The 27,944-nt window shown below is 36.6% G+C and overlaps 1 protein-coding gene across 4 annotated transcripts in view; it reads right to left on the reverse strand.

Annotated features, from left to right (window-relative positions):
• Positions 1–7,520: 7,520 nt before the first annotated feature.
• Positions 7,521–27,944, reverse strand: part of LOC131791930 (uncharacterized) — a 50,826-nt gene continuing 30,402 nt past the window's right edge. For all 4 annotated transcript variants that reach the window (XM_066172314.1, XM_066172315.1, XM_066172316.1 and 1 more), the window contains 18 exons: positions 26,895–26,987; positions 25,766–25,858; positions 24,212–24,304; positions 23,454–23,546; positions 22,449–22,550; positions 20,819–20,911; positions 20,026–20,130; positions 19,309–19,410; positions 18,611–18,640; positions 17,520–17,609; positions 16,316–16,405; positions 15,048–15,131; positions 14,317–14,403; positions 13,164–13,214; positions 12,152–12,190; positions 10,613–11,155; positions 9,833–10,229; positions 7,521–8,772 (listed from right to left, as the gene is read on the reverse strand). In XM_066172314.1, the coding sequence (XP_066028411.1) occupies positions 8,729–8,772; positions 9,833–10,229; positions 10,613–11,155; positions 12,152–12,190; positions 13,164–13,214; positions 14,317–14,403; positions 15,048–15,131; positions 16,316–16,405; positions 17,520–17,609; positions 18,611–18,640; positions 19,309–19,410; positions 20,026–20,130; positions 20,819–20,911; positions 22,449–22,550; positions 23,454–23,546; positions 24,212–24,304; positions 25,766–25,858; positions 26,895–26,987 (2,229 nt within the window). In that variant the 3' untranslated portion in view covers positions 7,521–8,728. The remainder of the gene's footprint in view (positions 8,773–9,832; positions 10,230–10,612; positions 11,156–12,151; positions 12,191–13,163; positions 13,215–14,316; positions 14,404–15,047; positions 15,132–16,315; positions 16,406–17,519; positions 17,610–18,610; positions 18,641–19,308; positions 19,411–20,025; positions 20,131–20,818; positions 20,912–22,448; positions 22,551–23,453; positions 23,547–24,211; positions 24,305–25,765; positions 25,859–26,894; positions 26,988–27,944) is intronic.

The following is a 27,944-nucleotide window of genomic DNA, read 5'->3' on the forward strand; positions in this document are numbered from 1 at the left end:
AGCCCTGTCTTGGTTACAAACTTAGAGGGCGTCGAAATATTTGTGCATGAAGCTTGATTAGGGCTAAAATTAGTGCGTGACGCGTGAAAAATCTGAGCGTGATACGTGATTTCATTAATGTGCGCAAAGTGAAATTTCTGCGCAAAGAAAAATTGGCGCAATTTAGTAAATTGCGCGTGACACTGGTCGTTTCTTATGTTTTCCTTCCCCAGCTGGCCAAAATTCTCCATTTAAAAAAAAATTGATCAAACTTCTTGGAGGACTACTCGACATAACTACAAACATATACCTCAAATCGTGTGCATATCATCCAGATTCCGAGTGCTGCACCTTCTTTCATGGGAATTTGAGCGATCCGAAGTCCTCTGAAGATACACTGATATACTTGTATGTCATTTGAAACAAGTTGAAGTCGGCTGATCTACACGAAACTATCCTCACACCGGTCATTTGTCAACCAACCAGCTAGGTGGGTAGTTTCAGTTCCAGAATCGGTGTGCTTTTGGAGAAATTCAGATAAACGTTTTCCCTGTTTTACCCGACAACAAAAATGACCGAAACTGTACCGAAATGAATAATCTATTGGTGTGTTCACATTCACTCTCAGGGAAAATTGAATAAATCAAAGTGAAGACGAATGATGTCACTATGTATGGTAGAAGTGCCAACTTGTAACGTTTTATTTAGCTTGAGGTAGAGAAATAAACATTTCACTCTTTTTTTGCGACGTTTTTGTATGAAAATGAGGCCCCAGGCCTCGAACAAGCAGTCGTTGTTACCATGGCAACAAGAGTGCTGCAACCTTTAAAAAGGGCATTTTTGTGCATCCCCCCTGAGTGCCTAACTGCATGCAAAATTTGAAGGGGGGTTGAAAATTTTCATTTCCAAGATGTTTGATTCTTACAGAGACTTGTTCTTAAGACGCGATCATTTTGAGGTTAGGTTGGCCAATAGCGCTCAATGGATTGACGATGAAGTTTCAAAAGCGATAAGAAAGAAGGAGGGACTTAGAAAGAAGGCAAGGAAAATCCTCCTCTGAACACCACTGAGCAACATTTCGAAAGTGCCGTGTGGAACTTAGGTCACTAATTAGATTGAAACGGAAACAATACTTTACAAGACAGTTATCCACTTTAACAGAAAATCGGGAGCGAATTTGGCATAGTATCAATCCAGATATGAGAACAAAAGCCTTCCATCTTCTGTGCAATACAATAGCGCTTAAGTATTTTATTTTCAAGAGAAAGCGGATCTTTTCAACAGCTTCTTTAATTCAGTTATTAAGAGAGATGGTTGTGTCCCCTCTATGAAGACTGTTTTTTCAGTGACTTTGATATTGGCGGGCATTTTTTTTTTTTATAGCCTGAAAATATATTCAGGCTATATTTCTTGCATCATAGAGCCTGAATGGGTCACAATTTGCAGACATATCCATTGAGAAAGGATAACCACACAGAGGAAAAAATATGTCCCTTGAAATCTGATCTGAATTATCCAGAACGTTAAGCCAAAGTGAGGTTTTTGCCTCTCGAATTTAGAAGGAAGGTATTAGGTTTAAGTTCAGTTCTCTTCTAAATGCCTTACAGGTCATGTAGATTTTTATGTTCTATCGTACGTTAATTTCAAATCATATAAGTTTTATATCGAAATAAAGAAGCCACACTTGCTAATTGAGGGTCGTTTTAGAACTTAAGTTTTTAAATTTTCTTGTTGTTAATCATCGTGTACATCTGTGGAATAGCGTACCATTAGAAATCAGAACTATTGAACTATTATTATCATTTAGGAGAAATTATAATTTCCAAGAAAAGAAGAATAGCCAAGTTATGAAAAAAGGGGAAATTTGCATCAAAAAATGACAAAGGAGGCGCTTTTGAATGTGATTTGTTGATTTAAACTACAGCTTTGAATGTGATTGGCTTATTGAACTGTCTGATAACAAACTATACGATAACAAACTATCCCATTACAAACTGTCCAATGACAACTTGGCAAGTAAATCAATGGGAAATAAGAGTTTTTAAACCAATCACAATCGAGGAAATTTTAATGTTTATGATCAAATAAACAAAAAATTCGTTTGAAGGAACTGTACACTGACGTGGACATAATAGTCGAGAGACTGGAACGTAGACCACCTTTTCTTTATTGAGGCTTAAATAAGAAATTAAAGGATGTTGGACCAAGGTTGATCTACATTTCCTCTAATAGTGCTCTCATCGAAACAGATTAGTGAGGAGCGCTTCTTGAAATGAGAGTGCTTACTCAATACCCGGGGGCGCTAATTAACAAAAACCAAATTTGTAGGGGGCGTTTAGTTGAGAGGGGGCGCTTAGTGGAAGGAGGGCGCTCAATCAAATAATTAAGGTAATGCATAGTCGGCTTATGACTTTGGACTCGATGAAAATCAGTGTAAAGCCCGGAGTTAGAGGAGGCAAGACCACTAAACTTGTAAAAGACAAATGGACGGTGTTTTGTGAGAACTGAGTATTGCTACTTCCTCCCCTAGGAGTTAAGTTCTGCGACCGGAATGAGTAACTTTTCTTTATTTCTTTATGCCAATTTCATTTTACAATCCGAGCTAATATAACATTTTTCAGGTCTCCTTTACATTTGAAACGCAGATTAGTGGCGCATCTGTGTTACATAGCAAGAATAGCTTCCATTTGGCGAGAAAATATGCACGAATACATGTCCGCGGACGTTGTCTGTTCAGAGAAGCGAACGGTTTTCCGAGAACGAATCACGAGTTAAACTATGAATTTTTAGAAACATATAATGGTCAGGGACAAATATACGGCCATATTTTTGCGCAAAATGGAGGCTGTTGAGCTTATTATCCTTCAGATATTTATGCAAAGGGAAAAATGTTTACGAACATGAAGCTAACGTTTGCTGCGTGGGATGTGTATTTTTCACTGTTTTCTCGCACGACTTTTATGAACAAACAAGCAAGTATTTTCTTCTGCAACAATAGCTAAACACTCTCTTATCTTGAATTAAACTTTAAACGAACGCCTTTATCTTAATAGACGCGAGATTTGAAAATTGGGGAATATCACTTGGTGCATATGCGATCGCGTGATGCGATTACACCAATCGCGCGCGAGCAAGAATATTTGATGGATTATAAGCAAGGATGTTTTTCCACGGACATTATTTCTTCCGGAATGCGAACATTTTTCCGTTCGAGAGCGAAATTTACTGTAGATTTCATTTAGTTTTGAAGTGAAGAATGATATGCTTTTCGACATTTTCGTTGAGTAAGACAAAGGACAGTTGGTTGGATGTACATTTCACGTTAGCACTGATGAAAAAAAATTCCCACAAATTTTACTGCTGTTCTCGGAAGTTAAGTGATGGCTTTCACTTCTTATTTAGGTATTACGATCACGATTACGGTGGTTGCTCAATGGAGATATTGGGCCTTAAAATACCCTTATTTTTGGACTTCGTCAAATCCAGGAAAAACTGTCTTTACTTGAGGGAGCGGAAAAGGAAGAAATTAAATGGACAAGTTAAAAATAGTTTAATGTTATTAAAATATAACAGATTGAGAAGATAATACAGTGAATTGGATTTGCGGATGTCCTAACTGTTTGTCACGGTAGCAAGTCAAAGTTAGCTAATTAATTATCCCTCAAGAAATTAAATATTTTGACCGCTTATTTTTTAACCTTTTGTTAACTCATACTAATCAGTATTTTTGCCAAGTTTGAGCCAAATCAGTGATTTGAGTATCACCCACAACGCCTGATTCCGCTCACTTTATCTTCAAACACACTTTTAATAATAAGCATGTTTAGAGTGCTGATGACGATTAAAGCTTGCAAATGAAAAAAAGGGTCTAAGCCAGGGATCGATAACTGTTGTTTATTTGTTCATTCGTGTGTTTGTTTATCCGCCTAGAGCTAGTTATATTTACAACTTGACCGAGCATTACATTGCATGTCTATGTTAATATTGTAGCCTAAATTGGTGGTTTATAAAGAATTGTTTGTTCACGATAATCGGATATTGCATGACCGAATAGTAAAATAGGTTCTGCTGATGAGCCTCATCCTGTCCAATCTTCCAACCTTCCAATTTTCGCCTCCCCACCCCTCTCCCCATCCCCACGAAAAAATCCTTTCATAAAATCCCACTTGCTCTCATCTTTTCCGCGATCTCCTGCCTTTGAAAAACTTCTAGGAAGTGCTACAGAGACTTCAAACTATCAAATTTCTCACTCATACTTATAAGATTAATTAAAACCTTGCTAAATCTCATCTTAACGAGTTTTCTGAGCTTTTTGGGCCTTTCGAGCAATTCCTTCACGAGCACGCGTATATCACTTCCACCAGCTTGTCCACTTGATTGTGCTTCTTTCCAGGACATTTCAGACTTACTCGGGTCCAGCTTTTCACGGAAGGTTTGCAGAAATAGTAGTACTTTGTACGTTTTCTTGCAAACCTCATAGGGAAAGTTCTAGTTGAGTAGTATGAAAAGCGCTGGCCGACACATGCTTTAATCTGAACGACTATAATTTCGCAGCCCTCCTCTCGAATGGACCATAGTTAGTAGAGTTAGTCTCCTCTACTAACTATGAATGGACTGATCACTCATAAATGTTGGCTCACAAAGAGATCTCTCATAAGGTTCGCGGACCGACCCGTTCTGAGAACGCTCGACATTTTTTAGTATGTGCGTAATTTGTATGCATTTTGAGCGTATCATACATAGTATTCGTGCTGATTTTGCACCGCAAAGACTTCTCTTCTTCCGCCACTACACCATGCCATGTGCTCATCAGTCAAAACGTCGCGCATGCGTCAGAGTCAAAACGTCGCACATGCGCATTAACGACTCGACTGCAATTTGCAATTGAACGAAAGAACAAACGAGGCCGGAATTTCAACTCGGGCGTCTCCTTTGGAAAGCCCGAGTAATAATCCTTTTTCGCAAAAAAAGATCAGTTTTACACTGGAAAGAAGAGTTAGAAAAGCGACATCGGCCTGAATTTGACACTCCCCGACAAAGCAAACGTAACAAACCCCCTCCCCTCCCCCCGAGATACCTAGTCGTTAGTGTTTGGCGTTCTATCTTGGAATTCATAATCGTCCCAGTCATGCTGTCCTGCTAATTCTTTAGTTTCAATCGGAATACAACAAAACCGGTGCGAAAAGTTAAATTTCATTCCCGGCCAAATGTTTCTGTTCTGAGAGGATTCTTTCGATCCAGAAAATATTTAAGAACGGCTTTCACACCAAGAATTTATTTATTACGTAACTAGTTTTACATTATAATAAACAAAACTACACGAGAGAAATTCTGAAAATCTTTCATTTTTTAAAACAGACTTGAAAGTTAAAACTACTTTCCACGGCAAAAAACTACACCTTATTATTATCCAACTGCAAAAAGTAGAGTACAAATAACGCGCGAATAGACTATAAACATCCTGCGATACTGTACGGTTATTTGGACAGTTGCTTATTTTGTACTGCAAAATAAAACTGTTTTACCAATCGGCTGCGCGCTACGCTTCTCTATCCGCTTTACTTTCCCGCCTGATGAGTAAGCGCCCCAGGGCACTAACATGAGGAAAAGTGACCTTGGCGTCTGCCAGTCTCAATTATTAGTTTGTTTTGCTTCAAAACTCTAATGACTTTTGAAAACGATCAACTCCTGAGCTAGTGCATGAATTTTCAAAAGTAGAATCATCCAGACAATTTTAGCAATTCCCTGCGGTATGCTTTCTGCTTCACTAAGAAATCAGCCATAAAAGCAAAATAACGGACTCATCAAACAAAACAAAATGAGTAATATGCGAGTTTTCACTTTATCACAACTGCTTTGTTCACCGATCATCGATTTTTTTCCTACACAACCCCGCACAAAAAATAGTCGAGGACCATTTTTAGATGCATGACGTTTAAAAGTCTTTGTTTGCACGCGTGATCACTCGAAAAATCGCGTATTTTCCGTTGGCGTGATCATCTGGAGCCCTAAAACGAAACCTTCATGGGTGACATTTTATTGTTTTACCCGGGAGTTTGGAGAAGCTTCTAAATATACACGTTTTCCTATTTAATTTTTGACGCTAATGAAAAGTTACGGTAATAAATTCAAATCTGCTGTTTTCACATTTATAAGCAAACCAAAAATCGTCAATAGGGAAAAAAATTTTCAAATTGGATATTTTTTTCCATCCGTTGAAAAATTCACAAAAGTTGCAGTTGTCAGCTACTTTGGGAGAGATATACAAAAAGAAAATAAATGTATGCAATTATTTTTCGTTTTTGACATTAATTAACTCATATAAACTGTCGAATTTTCTGTAAGAATCTTGAGTGTAAATTACTTTTAAGAACGATGATCATTTCAAACTGCTCCAGATAGAACTGAAAAATTCGACCAAATAATTCTGTTACATAGCGCCTTCTGCCCAGATACTGATATTGATCCCATTCGACTACAAAACATGAAAAAAAATTAACCCAAATGAATTCTCCTTTTGTATCTAGTAGATAAGGATGAGATTTTAATATCACATACGGTTTTTTCAGGGCATGGATTCATAAATTCAAATGGGGTTTGTTTTTTTCCTGGAGTGGAGCGAGTCAAAATTTAAGTTTTAAACTTCAGGCTAGGTTAGGTTACTTTCCCGCAAATTATAAGCTTGAACGACAAAGCTTAGCGAGTAAACGTGAATAGGAGCCTAATAAAATTGTTCTTTTACTAATTACAAGAAGAAAATGAGGTGTTTTCGCGTTTTGATCGCAATAATTGAAATTTAAGAAAAACAAAGTTGACAAGCAGAAAGCCCTCAAACTTTATTATCGCGCAGATACAGCATCTAAAATACGCCTTCAATTGTATCATCATTATTTTGTTTTCAAAAGCTAAGCAAAGTGTCATGCGACGAACTCTACACATGAAATATTAAAATAATATTTAATATAGCGGTAAAGAATCGAAAAATATCAGCGTCAACTTACCGTTATCAGGGGAGCGGTAAACGTTTTTAACCAATCCAAGTGACAAAGCGAGAATGAACTCCATGCCTATTACACAGCAGCCAGCTTCAATCTTGCTTAACTACACACAATCATATCCTGGCAAATCTGAAGTTGCTTTACTTTGACTAGACACTTACCGTTCGGGCTATACAGCGTACCATAATGAGAACGTAAACCTTGGGATAGAGAGGAAACCCATTTAACTGCAACAGCTATTCCGAGCACTTTAGTCATGCAGCACGCTGTTATTGACGCACGTGAAAATCGTTTTCTAAAATGTTGGTTAATCATCGTTGTACATTTGCATTGATCATGTTTTTACATTTTAACCCCTTGAATTAATCTTGCTTCGTGGACTGGTTTGACCTCAGTTATTTTTGTTGCTATCTGTAACTAATAAATACTTAGTAATCTAAAGTCCGAAAATAATTCCTTAAAACAATTGATTGATAATTTAGTTCAAACCCATTATTCCCTTCGATGTCTTTTTATTGCCGCAAAAAAGTAATTGAGACAAGACATAATAACATGAATATCTATTTGAATTCTCAAAGTACTTAACTGAACATGAAGATCCATAAAATTTACAAGCTTCTGATAGTATACATTCTATTTACATTTTTACTTATTTCTGATAACATGCTATTTCACCTTTTTTTGCCTATTTACCTAAACCTAATTCTTTAATTAGGCAAGCGCCATGTACGAAAACTTTTCGAAAACTTGCTATTCATAAAATTGACCTAGTATTAAAAGTTAACATCTTACCATTTCCATTTCGCTTTGTTTTTGAAATTGTTTTCGAAATTACAAACAAGTTTTTCACTTCCTTAAGGCAAAATGAAACTTATAAACTATTCACGTATCTCCAAGTCATTTAAATATCGACCCTAGTAATGAACTTAGGAAAAATGCCCTCCTTGGAACATTCAAACAAATGACATAAATTTACGCTTTAAGAACTGGCGAGAAAATTCTCTTTGAAAATTCAAAACAGACACTTGACCCAGTAAAGCTCGGTTTGTGCTCCATGCATCATGCACTTGACAGTAAGCACAAGTGTAAAATATAAGTTAAGGAGCTGCTAATGCTTTATGATAGATACTCTTTACAAATGTATTTACAAATTATCAATAGTTGGGTGTAACCAACCAACCACCGTATGGTAGAGTCCTTTTCCACTAAGTTCTGTAAAACCAGAACAATGGTAAATATCACATAGAGCCAACAAAAACTCAGGTCACAAACATGTCACTAGGGTGAGACTCGCTTCACTTTAACATGTGTTTTGTTAGGAAGACAAGTTTTGCAATTTAACCAAAGCATTGACGTAAAAAAAATGTACCTAAAGGACTAAAGGCAAACAATAGAGATGTAAGCCAACGAAGGCTTCTGACACGTTGTGCTCAATTTAGGATCTTCAGCAATGACTGAAATATTATATTTTTAAGAATATATAAATATCTACATAATACACCTAGAATAACAGCACCAATAATTTCATTAATCTTAAAATTGTGTTCTCTGACGATAAGTATTGTGTTTAGCAATCCTAATTAAAAAATATCGCCTTTTGGCGTCAGTTTTGACTTCCACTACTCGATTTCATGTCGATATTTTCTCTTATTTCTTGGACACGGCAGTTCATGTATCCGGTCACATAATTCAACTTGATTTTTCCTGGGACTTAAAAGGCGTTTCCATCTTCATCGTCTTTTTCCTCAGCTTTAGGTTTCTCCGCTTCGACTGAGTTTTTCTTTAGGCTCGTCTCCTGAGTAGAAAGAAATAAAAAAAGTTAAGCATCTGCAGTATCATTACAGGCGTAAGTTGGTCTTAAAACTCTAAAAAATAGTACCAGGTTTCTTGGCAAGAAACCTCAAAGAATACTGCTTTACGGCTAGATTGCTTGCTTATCCATCCACATTTTTTTGTAATTAAAGAAGACATATCACACAATACAAACGAATCAAACCGTTTTGCTTCTATACCCCTGTAACAGACAACATTTCCCCATGAGTGGCCCATAAGCCTCATAGTCAAGGCTAATGGTATTATTTTTATGGTTAGGGCTTATAAGTTTTCTCTTATTTCTTTGTCTACCGTTTTGTAATTGTGATCATGGGTATCTGAGATTAATATGCCTCCCTTCACTAGGTTACCTTGACAAAATCTTCAAATTTTATCAACGAAAGAAAATAAACTGTTTCAATGATGCAGCTCAGGTTTTTCTGACAGGCAACAAAACTCTGGAAGGTGGGTGGTTGCCAAGCCATCCACTCTTCAGGGAGATTAATCTCCGTAGATGACACACACCATTAGAATTAACGACCTGTTCATAATCATGTTTTAATTTTTAAAAAACAAATTCAAATCGAAAAGCTAAACTTGGCAAGACCAGTGGTGACGGAAGTGCGTGGGGAAAAGTTTAAAAATTATTATTGTCATGGTTTAAACATTATTCTGCAAAGGGTGTAGAAGGTAGGGTGATTATTTAGTTTGAACATCACACAATAATATATAGATTTAGCCAAGCCTAAAAGCGGAGCTCGCTTTTTCTTTTTTCCCGCACGTCTCAAGGGCACAACACCTTGCCCCGGCAAGGACTAGAACCCCGGTCGTGCGACTCGGAGCCCAGTGCACTGACCACTGGACTACTGGACAAAGCCGTGGCGTTGGCGTGCCCGCGGTACAATTGACCACACATGTTAAAAGTAGCACCATGTACGGTCGCACGGTCGTACATCCAAATTTTTTCGGTTTGATGGGTTACTATTATTTTGTATAATAATGGGGCTACGCGAGCTCCGCTATAAGAAGTTTAATGTACTTACTTAGGTTGAGGCCCTCGCCGAGAACTGGGTAAGACAGCTTACTGAAACCGTCAACTCCTGAAATCAGAAGTGGTTCTCTCATCTCCACAACTGCGCCATCCACAACATCTTTGTTAACTTCCACAAGACTCAGTTCTAGTGTAGAAGGAGATAAAAGTGGGATAAAATCTTCTCTACAATTCAGCTTGAGATTCAAAAGTTCCCAAAGCTTAGTGATGACTGAAATTCTGTCATTTTCAACCACACCACATTTCAGGCTACTGAAGCATGATGTCTCCTTAGGTGTACAGTCTTGGTAACTATCTTCGGTTAAAAGTTTGAAGCTGAGAAAAGCATCCCCAATGCCTCTGTGAGCGCCATCAGTACAGCTGAGGTCCAGGAAAATCCTATCCATATCCTGCAACCACAAGCACTATTTAGTAAATTCCTTGCCACCCTTGAAGTGTACAATTTTATAACAAACCGTTTTAAGAATCCAGATAAGATTATAACAACAACAACAACAACAACAATAAAAACAACAACGACATCAACAAAAACAACAAAAACTGAGCAGACAAACAACGAAAGGTATTCCAAAGATGTGTTATGTTCAGAATAGTTCAAATCCCGTGATCCAAAACATGATGCGGTTATTTTAAAAAATTGATTTTATGATCAAATCTGCTCGATGAAATTATAAGTTCTCCACTGTGTGAACAGTTCGAACGTTTCACAAACTCTTTCTTGGGATTATAAGTTTTTAGACAGTAAAATATAATGCCAAAAAAGCCTGCTCACCCATCGCGGACGTTTCGTGTTCCCTTGAAATAGGAATTCATCTCCTGCTTGAACGTATTTGACAACTGAACCAATTTGAACATTTTCAGCTATCATTTCTTCATCCTCCCAAGTATCTTTGAGATCCTTAGTCGCCAGTTGAAAAGCTTCACCCACACTGGATCCTCCTTCATTGATCTTCCTTCCATACATAACGATAGTATCACCACTAGGGTGAGTTTTTGCTATTTCAACAACAACGCAATGACCTTGTTTAGCTTTGCCTACATCTGTTAATGTCACTCTGTCCATATGTTTGTTGATAGGTTTAAAATCATGATGCATTATGGAAGAATCACCAGGCGATTCTACCATAGTGAAAGGCTTAAACTGTTCACATTTCGGGCTGAGATGTAAACAGTTTAAGCCAAGCTCAACATCTGTTGTCGAGTCTTTTCCACATTTGCCTTCTTCAACGATGTCTCTCGGGCTAGTCATCTCTGTTTGGGTTTTCAACCTCTTTCCTGGCTTTTTAGGCAAACTTGCTGTCTTCTTCCCTTTCAGCTACGAGGAGAGAAAAAGGTACATAATGTAAACAAGTGGCGAAGTGTAAGTATGTTATCATTTTTTAGCCATAATTGTATTGATAAGACTCAGTAGCCTTTGCTGAAAGGAAAGGAGGTTGAAGTAGGGTAATGTGAAAAGGATAAGCGATAGGAAAGGGGAAAACGCGAAGGACAAAGCGAAGGAAACTTCAGCATTAACCCTTAATTGGAGTGAGAGAGATCTTTCGTTTTTTCGCGTGCGTGGAAAAAATAAAAATTCCCATGAGGAATCGAACGTCTGAATTTTTTAATAAAGGGGTAAGTTTCTAAAGAAACTGTGGTGCTGCGTCCGTGGGTATAGCAGGTAATTTAGTGTTAACAACTGGGTTGAAAACGTAAATTAGCCACCGTAAAGGGTAAAAAAGCTGATGTTTCGAGCGTTAGCCCTTCGTCAGAGCGATCGCTCTGACGAAGGGCTAACGCTCGAAACGTCAGCTTTTTTACCCTTTACGGTGGCTAATTTACGTTTTCAACCCAGTTGTTAACACTAAATTGTCTGAATTTTTGTCTTACTTTTCTATGTTTCACGTTCACGACAAAAAAAATACTTTCCCTCTTTCACTACCGAGCTCAACATTTATGAACCCCTCTATTATCACTTATTTGTCACCCTTACAATACGTATTTGCGAAATGTTTTCTAGTTCAAAGTGTTTTTCCATTTTTATCTTCTTCGTCTTCTTTTTTCAGTCAAGTACAAGCTGCCAGACACGAACTTAACTTATGATACCGTCTCTCAGTTAAAGTTGGACTGCAGGTGAGTGTTTTGTCGCACAGCAAGTATTTCTAACACGTCATCAATATCGATATCATTCAATAGCCACACGTCCAACACGAAATGCAATTGTAGATGAATTCAGAGTGAGGGTTGACGCATCACTCCGCTCCTACGACTGATTTTTGAAATTATTAATGAAATGCTTTCAGAAATATACCTTTATAGCTTGCAAACATACCTGTACATCTAACTCTCTTTCAAATAATACTTTAGTACCCTGAAAGTGGGTCAAATAATACAATAGTCAATCAATGCACTGAAAGCTACACATAACTATTAGCATGTAAGTTGTTGCTTTACCCTCTCAGAACTATGACCAAGCTTAGCACAGCGCATAAACACTGACACCAAATGTTTAACACACATCAGATAAACAAATAAATGTTATTAATCAACTGGAAGGTCCGTATTGGGAAAAACTGTACTTAAGACAGAGCGCACAATACAGACCTACCTAAGCTGGTGAATGACATTTTTTTTCTATAAATTGATGAAATGCTTGCGAAAAGAACCCGAAATATGTTGACATTTTTACGGCAGTTTGTGTTTCATGATAGTTTTCTTTGTCTTGAGGTAGGTTTTTCTGCTGTCGCTTGATAGCCTTCGTTGTCTGAATCTGACTTTATTTATGATATTTACGTCGTTAAGCCTCTCTCGTAAATCGATGGAAAGGTGCAAAATGCACCTGGGTCCGAATGGTAAAATTAGGACCACTGGAGCGCGCGAAATTAGCCAATCAGATTCGAGGAATTAGGATTCCGGACTGCTGAGATGCTTAAGAAAAAAAATGATATAAAATAAAGCAAACTGGAGCTATCATCGTTTTTCAGCCTGCTAAATTTAATCTCTTGGAACACAGCACAAGTAGGAATGAACCAATTGACATGCTACACAAGAATGAATGCTTTGAAATTCATAAAGCGTTTTAAATTCAGCCAAGGGACTGAAGAGAGAAAACATTCCTATTATCACATTTGAGATGAAACGAAAAATAACAAGGAAGTTCAGCTGAATAAGTTCATACTAATACAGGTGTGTTTACAAAATGCACACAACATGAAGCTCGTTTCCTGAAATATACCATGTGACGTATCTGTTTATGTTAAATGGCGCGGGTAAATATGGTTAATTAACCAATGCGGAATTTCTATCACAAAATTAAACTTCTTCTGAAGAGCAACCAAACATACCCTAGCATCAGCTACGAACTTTCTGATGGGGCCCGTTGTTTTAATGATCCACTAAGAAAGTAATTAAAAAACACTCATGAGTTCACTGAACAGTCTCACTCAAGAAGCTAAAATTAATGTAGCTTTGCAATGACAGTTTCTGAAGAGAGAGGGAGAGGATTTGAAGAACTACTACTTCAGCTGGAGAGCAATGATTCTCAAAATAACAACAATAGAACGAAACAGAAATATTTGAAGCTCAACCATTTTCCTCTAAGGGCTACAATTTATGGGAATTTAAATCGGGACTACCACTACTAAATCTATTCTATAAGGTTTGTAGCCAGATATCTCCAAGAGTTGTATTTTAAAATAGTTCACCAGCTAGTCTACATTTATGCTGCTGAGTGGAAAGAGGTACTCTTTACGAAACAACACGATCGAGGACCCTCAGGCAAGGCTTCTCTTCAATTAAATACACTGTTAGTGACCAGTCTCTACTATCAATTTGTACCGCGATCGGTATATGACACAATCTGATTTATTTTGTAGAATGATCCCGATGCGATTTCCTATACAAAATAACAGAGATATATCTCGGGGCTTACCTAATATACAATATGACAACTGTAAAACATAGCAACCCATACCTATACCCATAGATGTAGTGGTTTAATAATAGTAATATATAAAGCTCAGCTTCCCTTATTTAATGACCTAAAGAAAAGTGAAGTTGTGTGGTAAAATCCGCTCTTGGAATGAACAAAATACGCCATGGAAAGTCTGTCCATACAGTATTTGCGCACCCTTCACCATACACACTTTCAAACCTTACAAGATGATTATTCAGTTCCGATCCGTTTAAGACACACTTCAAGGACTATAAGGACTTAAATCAAAACTATATAAACTAAGTAATACTCGATTCGAAATATGATGACATTTAGCCCTTAATTTACCAAATCATATAGATTTTTAACTTGGTTTTCGTTTCAAAACATGATTACACTCTGCAGGCTTTCGTTTCAAAATCCTTCTCCTTCTTCTGGGGTGGCAATGTAACGCTTCGAAAGAAACAACCAACAGCGAAAAACTTTGAAACGCCATAAAATATTTGACTTTCAAACTCTGACTTAACTCTTTATAACATGTATAATTTACCCTTCTAACGTACCAGTAATAAACGTAGGGTATGACAAAACGACGAAAAAAGGGTGTAACCAATACTTGCACCTTTAGTACGTAGAATGTCCCCCCGAAACTAGGAAAGAAAAAACACAATGAGAGAATGAAGTTATAAACCTTTAAAGAGGGTCTTTTAGTTTTGGTTAGATGGAGATACTCTTTTTGAAGATTCCATATTGAAATGAAAACTAGAGAAATTGAATTATACTCCATTCACAAAACCTGATAAAAATTTTGGCCGAAAAATGAAAAATTGACTTGGAGCAGCTTTTCAACGGTAAATATCACCTTAAATACAAGTCTTCGTTTCCTAAAAGTATTGTTACATGGCAGAGCTCGTTTCAAAACCCTTCTCCTTTTACAAACTTTCTAAACATTACCACGCAATTATCTAACAATAAAGTGCAGTAAATAACGATTTAATCATGGTGAATCTGTTACACCCATCTAAAAATCAAGGAATTCACAACTTTTGCACTTTGGCGCTTAAAATATTTAAATGAAAACTAAATGAACTAAGTCACACTCGATTCGGAAAAAACGGACATCTAACTGAAAACGCACGTCATAAACGCATGACATTCATATATTTTGCACCCCTAAAGAAATTAGGCCCTTTCTTGAATAAAGCCTTGATCACAAAATATATTCTGGCCTTTCTTTGGCTTTCAAACTCTAACTTAACTTTTATAACATGTATAATTTATGCTTCTAACGTACCCCTCCTCCTTGGTTGACATCAGCTCCGTTGAATAACCTCACAATATCAGTGTGACCATTCCTCACAGCTTCAGTAAGCAGAGTCTGCGCCCAAAATTAGAGGAGAAAAAAAACAATGACAAACGTCTAACGTAACGATGTACGGTCAAATCTACTTTAGAGACAATTACACTCTGAAGGTGTTTTAACCATTACGTAAGAAGGAATTTTTCGTTATACATTAGTTCACCAAATCATATGCATTTATAATAATGGTTGTAAGGAGCACAAAGAATGAAGCAACACAATGACCCCCACCCCCCCCCCTCACTACTGACACGACTTCTGTCCAGCTTACCACGCAATTATCTAACAATAAAGTGCAGTAAATAACGATTTAATCATGGCGAATCTGTTACACGCATCTAAAAAATCAAGGAATTCACAAGTTTTGCACTTCTTAACAAATTTTGCCCTCTCTTAAAGAAAACTATTGTCTCCAAATATTTTCTGACCAGGTTTGTCATGTTTGTTATTCGTGGCTTCTGTCCAAGCAAAGTTCTTGTCCAGTTAAACCGCGAGTTTTTCATTTCCGGTCCGATTGGAGTACACTATTTGGCGCTTAAAATGTTTAAATGAAAACTAAATACACCAAGTAATACTCAATTCGCAAAAAAAACGGACATCTTACTTTTCAAACGACAAAAATTAGCTTTGGAGTTCAATTCCTAAATTTTAACCGTAATACGAATTATGGCTGGAAAACAAAACCTCAACTCAAAGTAGTTTTTTTAATGCTAAATGTAAGTGCTCATTTCCTAAAACTACTGTTCAATCAAGAAACTTCATAAAAACTCCTCCTCCTATTTAAAACTTTCAATACATCCCCACCCAATTTTCTGGTCGTGACGTCTAGTAAACAACGATTCAAGCATGGTAAATCTTATACGTCTCAGCCGTACGTCTCATAAACGCATGACATTCGTATGTTTTGCGCCCTTAAAGAAATTAGGCCCTTTCCTGAATAAAGCCTTGATCTCAAAATATATTCTGGCTTGGTTTGCCTTGCTTTCTATCCCAGTTTCCTGGTAGCCCGCAAGCATAACGTCTTACGACTAGGGTGGCACTACAACTTTACGACGGAAACAACAAGAAAGAAATACAAAGAGTTCCCAACTTTTTACAAGGTTTTACTCAACAGCGGAAAACTTTGAACAGCCATAAAATATTTGACTTTCAAACTCTGACTTAACTCTTCATAACATGTACAATTTATGCTTCTAACGTACCCCTCCTCCTTGGTTGACATCAGCTCCGTTCTCTATGAACAACCTCACAATATCAGTGTGACCTTTCCTCACAGCTTCAGTAAGTAGAATCTGCGCCCAAAAGTAGAGGAGAAAAAACACAATAAGGAACGACTAACGTAACGATGTATGGTCAAATCTACTTTAGACACGATTGAACGATTGAAAAGACTTGGAGCAGCTTTTCAACGGTAAATATCGCTTTAAAAGTCCTTCTCCTTTTACAAATTTCCAACACATCACCACAGAATTATCTAACAGTAAAGTGCAGTAAATAACGATTTAATCATGATGAATCTGTCACACACATCTGAAAAAACCAAGGAATTCATAACTTCAGCACTTCTTAATATATTTTGCCCCCTTTTAAGGAAAACTGTGGTCTCCAAATATTTTCTGACCAGGTTTGTCATGTTTTTTATTTGTGGCTTCTGTCCAAGTAAAGTTCTTGTCCAGTTGAACCGCGAGTTTTTCATTTCCGGTCCGGTTGGAGTACACTATTTAGCGATTAAAATGTTTAAATGAAAACTAAATACGCCAAGTAATACTCAATTCGGAAAAAAACGGACATCTTACTTTTCAAACGACAAAAATTAGCTTTGGAGTTTAATAATTGTTCAATTCCCAATTTTTAAGCGTAATACGAATTATGGCTGGAAAACAAAACCTCAACTCAAAGGAGTTTTTTTAATGCTAAATGTAAGTGCTCATTTCTTAAAACTACTGTTCAATCAAGAAACTTCATAAAAACTCCTCCTCCTATTTAAAACTTTCAATACATCCCCACCCAATTTTCTGGTCGTGACGTCTAGTAAACAACGATTCAAGCATGGTAAATCTTATACGCCTCAGCCGTACGTCTCATAAACGCATGACATTCTTATGTTTTGCGCCCTTAAAGAAATTAGGCCCTTTTCCTGAATAAAGCCTTGATCTCAAAATATATTCTGGCCTGGTTTGCCTTGCTTTCTATCCCAGTTTCCTGGTAACCCGCAAGCATAACGTCTTACGACTAGGGTGGCACTACAACTTTACGACGGAGACAACAAGAAAGAAATACAAAGAGTTCCCAACTTCTTGCAACGTTTTGCTCAACAGCGAAAAACTTTGAACAGCCATAAAATATTTGACTTTCAAACTCTGACTTAACTCTTCATAACCTGTACAATTTATGCTTCTAACGTACCCCTCCTCCTTGGGTGACATCAGCTCCTTTCTCTATGAGCAACCTCACAATATCAGTGTGACCTTTCCACACAGCTTCGATAAGTAGAATCTGCGCCCAAAAGTAGAGGAGAAAAAACACAATGAGGAACGACTAACATAACGATGTATGGTTAAATCTACTTTAGACACGATTGAACGATTGAAAAGTAAACTTGGAGCAGCTTTTCAACGGTAAATATCGCTTTAAAAGTCCTTCTCCTTTTACAAATTTCCAACACATCACCACGGAATTAACTAACAGTTAAGTGCAGTAAATAACGATTTAATCATGGTGAATCTGTCACACACATCTGAAAAAACCAAGGAATTCATAACTTCAGCACTTCTTAATAAATTTAGCCCTTCTTTGATAAAAGTGTGGTCTCCGAATATTTTCTGACCGGGTTTGTCTTGCTTTTTATCCATGGCTTCCGTCGATACAAAGTTCTCTTCCAGTTTAACCACGAATTATTTATTACCAGTCCGATTGGAGTACACTTTTTTAGCGCCGAAAACTTGGTAAACTAAGTAATACTCGATTCCGAAAAAAACGGACATTTTAATTTTTAAGCGACAAAATTAGCTTAAGGGTTAACGATAGTTCGATTCTCAAATTTTAAACTTTTCAGTAGATTGCCACGAAATTTTGTGGTCGTTAAGTCTAGAAAACAACGATGCAAGCATGGTGAATCCCAAAAAAAGTAGACTGGGGTGGCACTATAACACTTCGAAAGAAATAACCAGAAAGAAATGGAAAGAGCTCGCTACCTCTTTCAACGTTTTGCTCAACAGCGAACAAAACTTTAAACAGCCATAAATGTTTGACTTCCAAACTCTGACTTAACCCCTTATAAGATGTACAATTTATGCTTCTAACGGACTCCTCAGCGCCGTTCTCTTCTATAAATGTTATATTACTTTCTTTAATAACTCAAATGTTTTTTGATATTTTAGAATTGCGATTACTGTAAAGCGCCTTTGAGCTCACGGAAAGGGTGCTATATAAATTATTGTATTATTATTATTATTATTGTCATTATTATCGTTATTATTATTATTATTATAACTTACAGTTGTAGTGAGTGGAGTGTACTTGAGATTCTAGGAAAGGAAAGGAAAAAACACAATAAGAAAGTACAGTCATATAAAATGCATTTTCTCTCATTTAATGACCAACTTAACGATTTATGGTCAAATCTGCTTTTGGGACGACAATACTGTGCAAGTGTTTTTAAGTGTAAGTAAGAAGGAGTATTACCTTCTACAACAGTTCACCAAATCATATGAATTCAAAGTAATGGTCGATATCATCACTACGAACGAAGCAACACAATGCCCCCCTCACCATTGACATGAATTCTGTCTCTAAAAAGTTCCTGTCCAGTTTTACCGCAATTTTCAAACCATTAAAAATATTTCCTTGTACAACAGTTCAGCAAATCATGCAAATTCATTTTAATGGTTGGAAGGGGTGCTAAGAATAAAGCAATGCAATTTTCCCCTTCGCTGCTGACATGAATTTTATCTGTGCAAAGATCGCTTGTGTTTAACCACGAATTTTCAAACCTTTTAAAATGGTTTTCAGTTCCGCTCTCATCAAGATACACTTTTTGAAGCTTAAAAAGAGACCTTAAAAAGCGATTCAACCAGAAAGAGAATGGAAAGAGTTCGCAACTTTTTGCCCCATTCTGCTCAACAGCGAAAAAACTTTAAAGGGTCATAAAAAATTTGACTTTCAAACTCTGACTTAACCCTTAACCCTAACGTACCCCTTCTTCGTTGTTGACATCAGCTCCGTTCTCTATGATCAACCTTACAATATCAGTGTGACCATAACTTACAGCTGCAGTGAGTGGAGTGGACTTAAGATTCTAGGAAAGGAAAAAATACAATAAGAAAGTACAGTCATATAAAATGCATTTTCTAATGACCAGCATAACTATTTATGGTTAAATCTGCTTTTTGGACGACTACACTGAGGAACTGTTTTTTAGTGTAAGGTCAGAAGGAGTATTACCTTGACCCCCCCTCACCATTAACATAACTTCTGTCGATGCAAAGCTCCTGTCCAGTTTAGCGGCGAGTATCAATCAATTAAAAATATTTCCTTGCACAACAGTTCAGCAAATCATGTGAATTCATTTTAATGGTTAAAAGGAGCACTAATAATGAAGCAACACAGTGACCTCCCTCACCACCGACAAGGCTTTTGTCCATGCAAAGATCGCTCGTGTTTAACCACGAATTTGACATCTTTTTAAGATGGTTTTCAGTTCCGCCCTCATCGAGATACACTTTTTGGAGCTTAAAATGAGCCAAAAAAGCGATTCAACCATAAATAAACAACAAGAAAAAAATGGACAGAGTTCGTAACTTCTTGCTGCGTTTTGCACATCAGCGAAAAAACTTTGAACAGCCATAAATATTTGATGTTCAAACTCTCACCTAACTCTTTATAACATGTACAATCTATGCTTCTAACGTACCCCTCCTTTACTGTTGACCGCTTTTGCTCCGTTCTTTATCAACCACCTTACAATATCAGTGTCGCCTCTCCTTACAGCTTTGGTGAGTAGAGTGTGCTCCAAAATCTAGAAAAGAAAAAACAACGAGAAAGGACTAACGTAACGATATATGGTTGAATCTACTTTAGAGATGATCACCATCTGCAAGTTTTTTTCAGCATAAGGGCAGAAGGAATATTACCTTGTACAACAATTCACCAAATGATATGAATTTATAATTATGGTTAAAAGTGGCACAAAGAATTAAGCAACACTGTGACCCCCGTCGCTATTGACACGACTTCTGTCTAGCTTAGCTGAGCCGCGAGTTATAAACCTTTAAAGATGGTTTTTCAGTTCCGGATAGATGGAGATACACTTTTTGGAGGTTCCACATTTAAATGAAAACTAAAGAAATTAAATTGTACTCCATTCGGAAAACCTGATGTAAATTATGGCTGGAAAATGAAAAGTGAACTTGAAGCAACATTTAAACAATAAAGGTCATTTCAAATATAAGTCTTCATTTCCTAAAAGTATTGTTGAACAGAAGAGTTTGTTCACAACTCCTTCTCCTTCCACAAACTTTCAACACATTACCACGCAATTATCTATCAGTAAAATGTAGTAAACAACGATTGACTCATGGTGAGTCTGTTACACCCACCTAAAAAATCAAGGAATTCGCAATGTTTGCACTTCTTAACAAATTCAGCCCCTTTTTGAATACAACTATGGTCTCCAAATATTTATGTAGTTTATGCTTCTAACCTACCCCTCCTCCTTTGTTGCCATCAGCTCCGTTCTCTATAAGCAACCTCACAATATCTGTGTGACCATTCTTTACAGCTACATTGAGTGAAGTATCCTTCAAAATATAGGTGAGAAAAAACAATGAAAAATTACAGTAATACATAAAGTGCATTTTCTCTCATTTAATGACCAACCAATCGATTTATGGTTAAATTTGCTTTAGGGACGACTACACTATGCAAGTGTTTTTAAGTGTAAGGTCAGAATGAGTATTATCTTGTACAACAGTTCACCAAATCACATGAATTCATAGTAATGGTTTGTATGGGCACTAAGAATGAAGCAACAAAATGACCCCTCACCACAAACATGGCTACTATCTATGCAATGATGCCTCCCTGTTTTATCCACGAGTTTTAAACCTTTTAAGATGGTTTTCAGCTCGGGTACAATGGAGATACGCTTTTTGGAACTTACAAATAAAAACTACATAAATTAAATAATACTCGTTTCGGAAATAATGGGCATCTAACTTTTCAAGCGACAAAATTAGCTTTGGAATCAACGATAATTTAATTCTCAAACGTGTTAAGAATTGAAGCAGCTTTTCAGCGATAAATATCATCTGAAATATAAGTCTTCGTTTCCTAAAAGTATGGTTGAATAGAACAACTCGTTTCAAACTTCTTCTCCTTTTACAAATTTTCAACACTTCACCATCATTAATGGAATTATCTGGCCGTAAAGTCCAGTACACAAAGATTTCATCATGGTGAATCTCTTCCACACATCTAAAAAACAAGTCATGCACAAGTTGTGCACAAATTTAGCCTTTCTTGATTAAAACTATGTGATCTCCAAATATTTTCTGACCAGGTTTGTCTTGCTTTTTATCCATAGCTTCTGTCGATGCAAAGTTCTCGTCCAATTAAACCGTGAGTTTTTCATTTCCGGTCCGACTGGAGTATACTATTTGGCGCTTGCAATATTTAAATGAAAACTAAATAAAGTAATACTCGATTCCGGAAAAAAGGATATTTTACTTTTCAAGCGAGAAAATTAGCTTTAAAGTTAACGATAGTTCGATTCCCAAATTTTAAATGTGCTACGAATTATGGCTGGAAAATGAAACCTCAACTCAAAGTAGTTTTTTTAATGCTAAATATAAGTGTTCATTTCCTAAAACTACTGTTCAATCAAGAAACTTCATAAAAACCCCTCCTCCTTTTAAAAACTTTCAATTCATCACCACGCAATGTCCTGGTCGTAAAGTCTAATAAGCAACGATCTAATCATGATGAATCCCATAGGGCGTCTCATGAACGCATGACATCCATATGTTTTACACCCCTAAAGAAATTTAGCCCTTTTTTGAATAAAACTTTGGTCTCAAAATATTATCTGGCCAGGTTTGCCTTGCTTTCTATCCAAGTTTAAAAGTAGGCCGCAAGCATATCATGCTATGACATCTTATGACTGGGGTGGCACTATAACGCTTCGAAAGAAATAACCAGAAATAAATGGAAAGAGCTCGCTGCTTCTTGCAACGTTTTGCTCAACAGCGAAAAAAAAACTTTAAACAGCCATAAATATTTGACTTCAAACTCTGACTTTACTCTTTATAACATGTACAATTTATGCTTCTAACGTACCCCTCCTTCTTGGTCGACATCAGCTCCGTTCTCTATGAGCAACCTTACAATATCAGTGTGACCATAACTTATAGCTGCAGCGAGTGGATTATGTTTAAGATTCTAGAAAATAAAAAAATAAATAAATAAATAAATTAAAAAAAAAAAAGTACAGTCATATATAAAGTGCATTTTCTCTCATTTAATGACCAACCAAACGATTTACGGTTAAATCTGCTTTTGGGATGTCTATACTGCGCAAGTGTTTTTAAGTGTAAGTAAGAAGGAGCATTACTTTATTCACCAAATCATACGAGTTCATGCTAATGGTTAGTAAGGGCACTAAGAATGAAGCAACACAATGACCCCCCTCACCATTGACATGACTTTCGTCTTTGCAAAGTTCCTGTCCAGTTTAGCAGCGAGTTTCAAACCACCAAAAATATTGCTTTGTACAACATTTCAGTAAATCATGTGAATTCATCTTAATGGTTAGAAGGGGTACTATGAATGAAGCAACACAATGGCCCTCCTCATTACTGACATAGCTTCTGTTAATGTTAAGTTCCTACGTGTTTCACTGCGAGTTTCAAACCTCCTCAGATGCTTTTCAGTTCCGCTCTCATAGAGATACACTTTTTGGAGCTTAAAACGAGAGCTAAAAAAAAAGCGATTAAACTACGGTGAATTTCTTGCGCGCGTCTCATATGCGCAAGACATTCATAAGTGTTGCGCTACAAAGCAGATTTATCCCTTCTTTGAATAAAGCTATGGTCTCGAAATATTTCCCGGCCAGGTTTGCCTTGCTTTATATCCAAGTTTCCTAGTGGCTGGCAAGAATATTATCTTAAAACTGGGGTGGTTCTGTAACGTTACGAAAGAAACAACGAGAAATAAATAAAAAAGCTTCCAATTTCTTGAAACGTTTTGCTCAACAGCATAAAAAATTTAACAGCTATAAAATATTTGACTATCAAACTCTGACCAAACTTTACATAACATAATTCATCTATACCATTAACGTACCAATCCTCCTTGGTTGACATTAGCTCCGTTCTTTATGAGCAACCTTACAATATCAGTGTGACCGTTCGCTACAGCTTCAGTGAGTGGAGTGTCCTTCAAAATATTGGAAAGAAAAAACACAATGAGAAAGTACAGTAATATATACAGCACATTTTTTCTCTTCTTTAACGACCGACCTGAGGATAAATAGTTAAATCTGCTTTTAAGACGGCTACACTGTGCACGAGCTTTTTTTAGCGTAAGGTCAAAAGGAGTCACGAAGAATCGATCCCGCAGTTATGAACACTACTGAACTGGTAGTTGAAAAAAATTCAGGCCCGGGATTTGAACCCGTGACCTCTGCGATACCGGTGCAGCTCTCAACCAACTGAGCTAACAAGCCATCTGAGAGCTGGTCATTATGTTGGCCTGAAATTTTTACAGGCCTTATTTCAACCACTGGTTCAGTAGTGTTCATAACTGTGAGGATCGATTCTATATTCGTTTTATTAACCGCACTACACTCATATGATTTTCATATGTTTACAGCCATTATTCACCACTTCAAAAAGGAGTATTATCTTGTACAACAGTACAACAAATCATATCAATTTATTTTAATGGTTAAAATAAGCACTAAGAATAAAGCATTTCAATGACCCCCTTACCACTGACTTGACTTCTGTCTATGCAAATTTCCTGTCCAGTTTCAAACCATTAAAAATATTAAATTGTACAACAACTTTGCATAACTTATACCATTTATACTATTGACATACCAATCCTACTTGGTTGACATCAGCTCCGTTCTGTATAAGCAACCTTACAATATCAGTGTGACCATTCCTTACAGCTGCAGTGAGTGGAGTGTCCTTAAAAATGTTGGAAAGAAAAAACATGATGAGAAAGTACAGTAATACATAAAGCGAATTTTCTCCTCTGTAATGACCAACTTAAAGATTTATGGTTGAATCTGCTTTAGAGACGATAACTCTTTGCAGGTTTATTCAGCATAAGGTCAGACGGAATATTACCTTATACAACAATTCAACAAATCGTATGAATTTGTAGTAATGGTTAGAAGGGGCTCAAGAATGAAGTAACACGACGACCCCCGTCACCATCGACACGACTTCTTTCCGGCTTAGCCGAGCCCGCGAGTTATAAACCTTTAAAGATGGTTTTTCAGTTCTGGTTAGATGGAGATTTTTTTAAGGTTGCAAATTTAAATGACAACTAATGAAATTATATTTTACTTCATTAGGAAAACCTGATACTAATGATGGCTAGAAAATGAAAAGTGAACTTGAAGCAGCTTTTCAACGGTAAATATCATTTTAAATATAAGTCTTCGTTTCTCTAAAGTACTGTTGAATAGAAAAACTCGTTTTAAAATCTTTCTCCTTTTACAAGCTTTCAACACATTATCACGCAATAATCTGGCTGTAAAGACCAGGAAACAACGAAATAATCAGGGTGAATCTGTTATACGCAACTTAAAAATTAAGGAACTCACAAGTTTTGCACTTCTTAACAAATTTAGCCCTTTTTTGAATAAAACTATGGTCTCCAAATATTTCTGACCAGGTTTGCCTTGCTTTTTATTCATGGCTTCGGTCGATGCAAAGTTCCTGTTCAGTAAAACCGCGAGTTTTTCATTTCCGGTCCGATTGGAGTACACTATTTGGCGCTTAAATTATTTACATGAAAACTAAATAAACTAAGTAATACTCGATTTTGAAAAAAAGAGGAAGCGAGAAAATTAGCTTTAGAGTTAACGATAGTTCGATTCCCAAATTTTAAACGTAATACGAATTATGGCTGGAAAATGAAACCTGAATTTACAGTAGTTTTAGTAATGCTAAATATAAGTGTTCGTTTCTTAGAAGTACTGCCAAGTAGAGAAATTTGTTAAAAAAATCCTTCTCCTTTCAAAAACTTTCAATATATCGCGAGGCAATTTTGTGGTCGTTAAGTCTAGTAAACAGCGATTCAAGCATGATGAATCTCATACATGCGTCTCATGAACGCGTGACATTCATATATTTTGCGCCCCTAAAGAAATTAAGCCTTGAATAAAGCCATGGTCTCAAAATATTTTTTGGTCAGGTATCCTTTGCTTTCTACCCAAGTTCCCTAGTAGCCCGCAAGTATATCATCTCATGACTGGGGTGGCACAATAACGCTTCCACAGAAACAACCAGAAAGAAATGGAAAGAGCCCGCAACTTCTTGCAACGCCGTTTTGCTCAACAACAAAAGAACTTTGAACAGCCATGAGATATTTGACTTTCAAACTTTACATAACATATACCATTTATACTTCTAACGTACCAATCCTCTTTTGTTGACATCAGCTCCATTCTCTATAAGCAACCTTACAATAAAAACGTGACCGTTCATTGCAGCTTCAGTGAGTGGAGTGTCCTTCAAAATATTGGAAAGAAAAAATTCAATGAGAAAGTACGATAATACACAAAGCGCATTTTCTCTTCTGTATGGTTATATGGTTGAATCTGCTTTTGGGAAGACCACACTGTGCAAGCTTTTTTTTAGTGTAAGGTCAGAAGGAGTATTACCTTGTACAACAGTTCATCAAATCATTTTAATTCATTTTAATGGTTAAAGGAGCACTAAGAATGAAGCAACACAATGACCCCCCCCCCCCCACCATAGACATGGCAACTGTCTATGCAAAGGTCTCTTTCTACTTAAGTACGAGTTTCAAACCTTTTAAAATCGTTCTTAGTTCCGGTCCGATCGAGATACTTTTTTGGAGCTTAAAAATCTAAATGAAAACTATGTAAACTAAATAATACTCGTTTCGGAAATCATAGGCATCCAAATATCAGAGTAACAAAATTAGCTTTGGAATCAACGATAATATAATTCCTAAAAGTGATGAGAATTATGGCTGGAAAATGAAAAGTGAACTTAAAGTGGTTTTTGCAAATCTAAATATAAGTGTTTATGTCCTAAAAGTATTGTTAAATAGAGGCATTTTTTAGAAAATCTGACTTCTGTCTATGCCCAGTTTAGCCACGATTTTAAAATTTTTTATGAAGATGGTTTTTCAATTCCGGTCTCACTGAGATACACTTTATGGAGATTAAAATGAGAGCTAAAAAAGCGATTCAAGTGTAGTGAATCTGTTACGCGCGTCTCGTAAATGCAAGACATTCATAAACTTTCACCTTCTACATAAATTTAGCCCTTCCTTGAATATAGCTTTAGTCTCGGAATATTTTCTGGCCAGTCTGCCTTGCTCTATATTTAAGTTTCTTTGTAGCTTGCGAGAATATCATCTTATGACTAGGGTGACACTGTAACGTTATGAAAGAAACAACGAGAAAGAAACAGAAATAGCTCTCAATTTCTCAAAATTTGAATAGCCATAAAATATCTGACTTTAAAACTTTGACTAAACACTACATAACATATACCATTTATACTTCTAACGTACCAATCCTCCTTTATTGACATCAGCTCCGTTCTCTATGAGCAACCTTACAATATTAGTGTGACCGTTCTTAACAGCCTCAGTGAGAGGAAGGCCCTTCAAAATATTGAAAAGAAAAACACAATAAAAAAGTAAAGTAATACATAAAACGCCTTTTCTCTTCTGTTATGACCAACTTAAGGATATATGGTATAATCCGCTTTTGGGAAGACGACACTGTGCAGGCGTTCTTCAAGCATAAGGTCAGAAGGAGTTTTACCTTTTACAACAGTTCAGAAAATCATATGAAAATCATATGAATTCATTTTAATGGTTAGAATGGGCACTAAGAATGAAGCAACACAATGACTTCCATTACCACAGACTTGGCTACTGTCCATGGAAAGATGCCTTCCTGTTTAACCCTGAGTTTCAAACCTTTTACGATGGTTTTCGGCTTGGGTCCGATAGAAATACACTTTTTGGAGCTTACAAATTTAAATGAAAACTAAATAAAACTAAATGGTTCTCAGTTTGGAAAAAATGGGCATCTAACTTTTCAAGCGACAAAAAAAGGTGTAGAGTTTGATTTCCAAACGTGATAGGACTCAGTAAGGCTGGAAAATAAAATTGTACTTGCTGATTTCAAGTAACGCTCTTCAACGTTTAAAGTATTCCTTGAGACAGAAAATATTATTTCTAGTTGATGATATTTCTTTAAAGTATAAAACATGGTCATTTAGCCTAGACCATAAAATTACAAATCATGAATATGCCCATGTTTTATTAGGGTGTTAGGGTTATTCACAAGAAGATTTAAAATAAAAGCAATCCAAATATTTCAAAACTTCAGGCCCAAAAGCGGAGAAGGAAACTTTAAGAGTATGTTTTAGAGTAATTACTGTTGTCATCTAATCTCTTTAAACTGAAAACAAGTGTCTGTTACCACAGAATATATCGGTCAACTTAGTTCTCTTTGTTTCAAACAAGCGCCAAATGGAAGGATTCTCAAGTGCTCTTTGAACTATTAATTTAAAAGAAATATAACAGATTCTGTGAGTCACTGTGGTCTAA

This window comes from Pocillopora verrucosa, chromosome 9 (assembly GCF_036669915.1).
Source record: "Pocillopora verrucosa isolate sample1 chromosome 9, ASM3666991v2, whole genome shotgun sequence".
Classification (NCBI taxonomy): domain Eukaryota; kingdom Metazoa; phylum Cnidaria; class Anthozoa; order Scleractinia; family Pocilloporidae; genus Pocillopora; species Pocillopora verrucosa.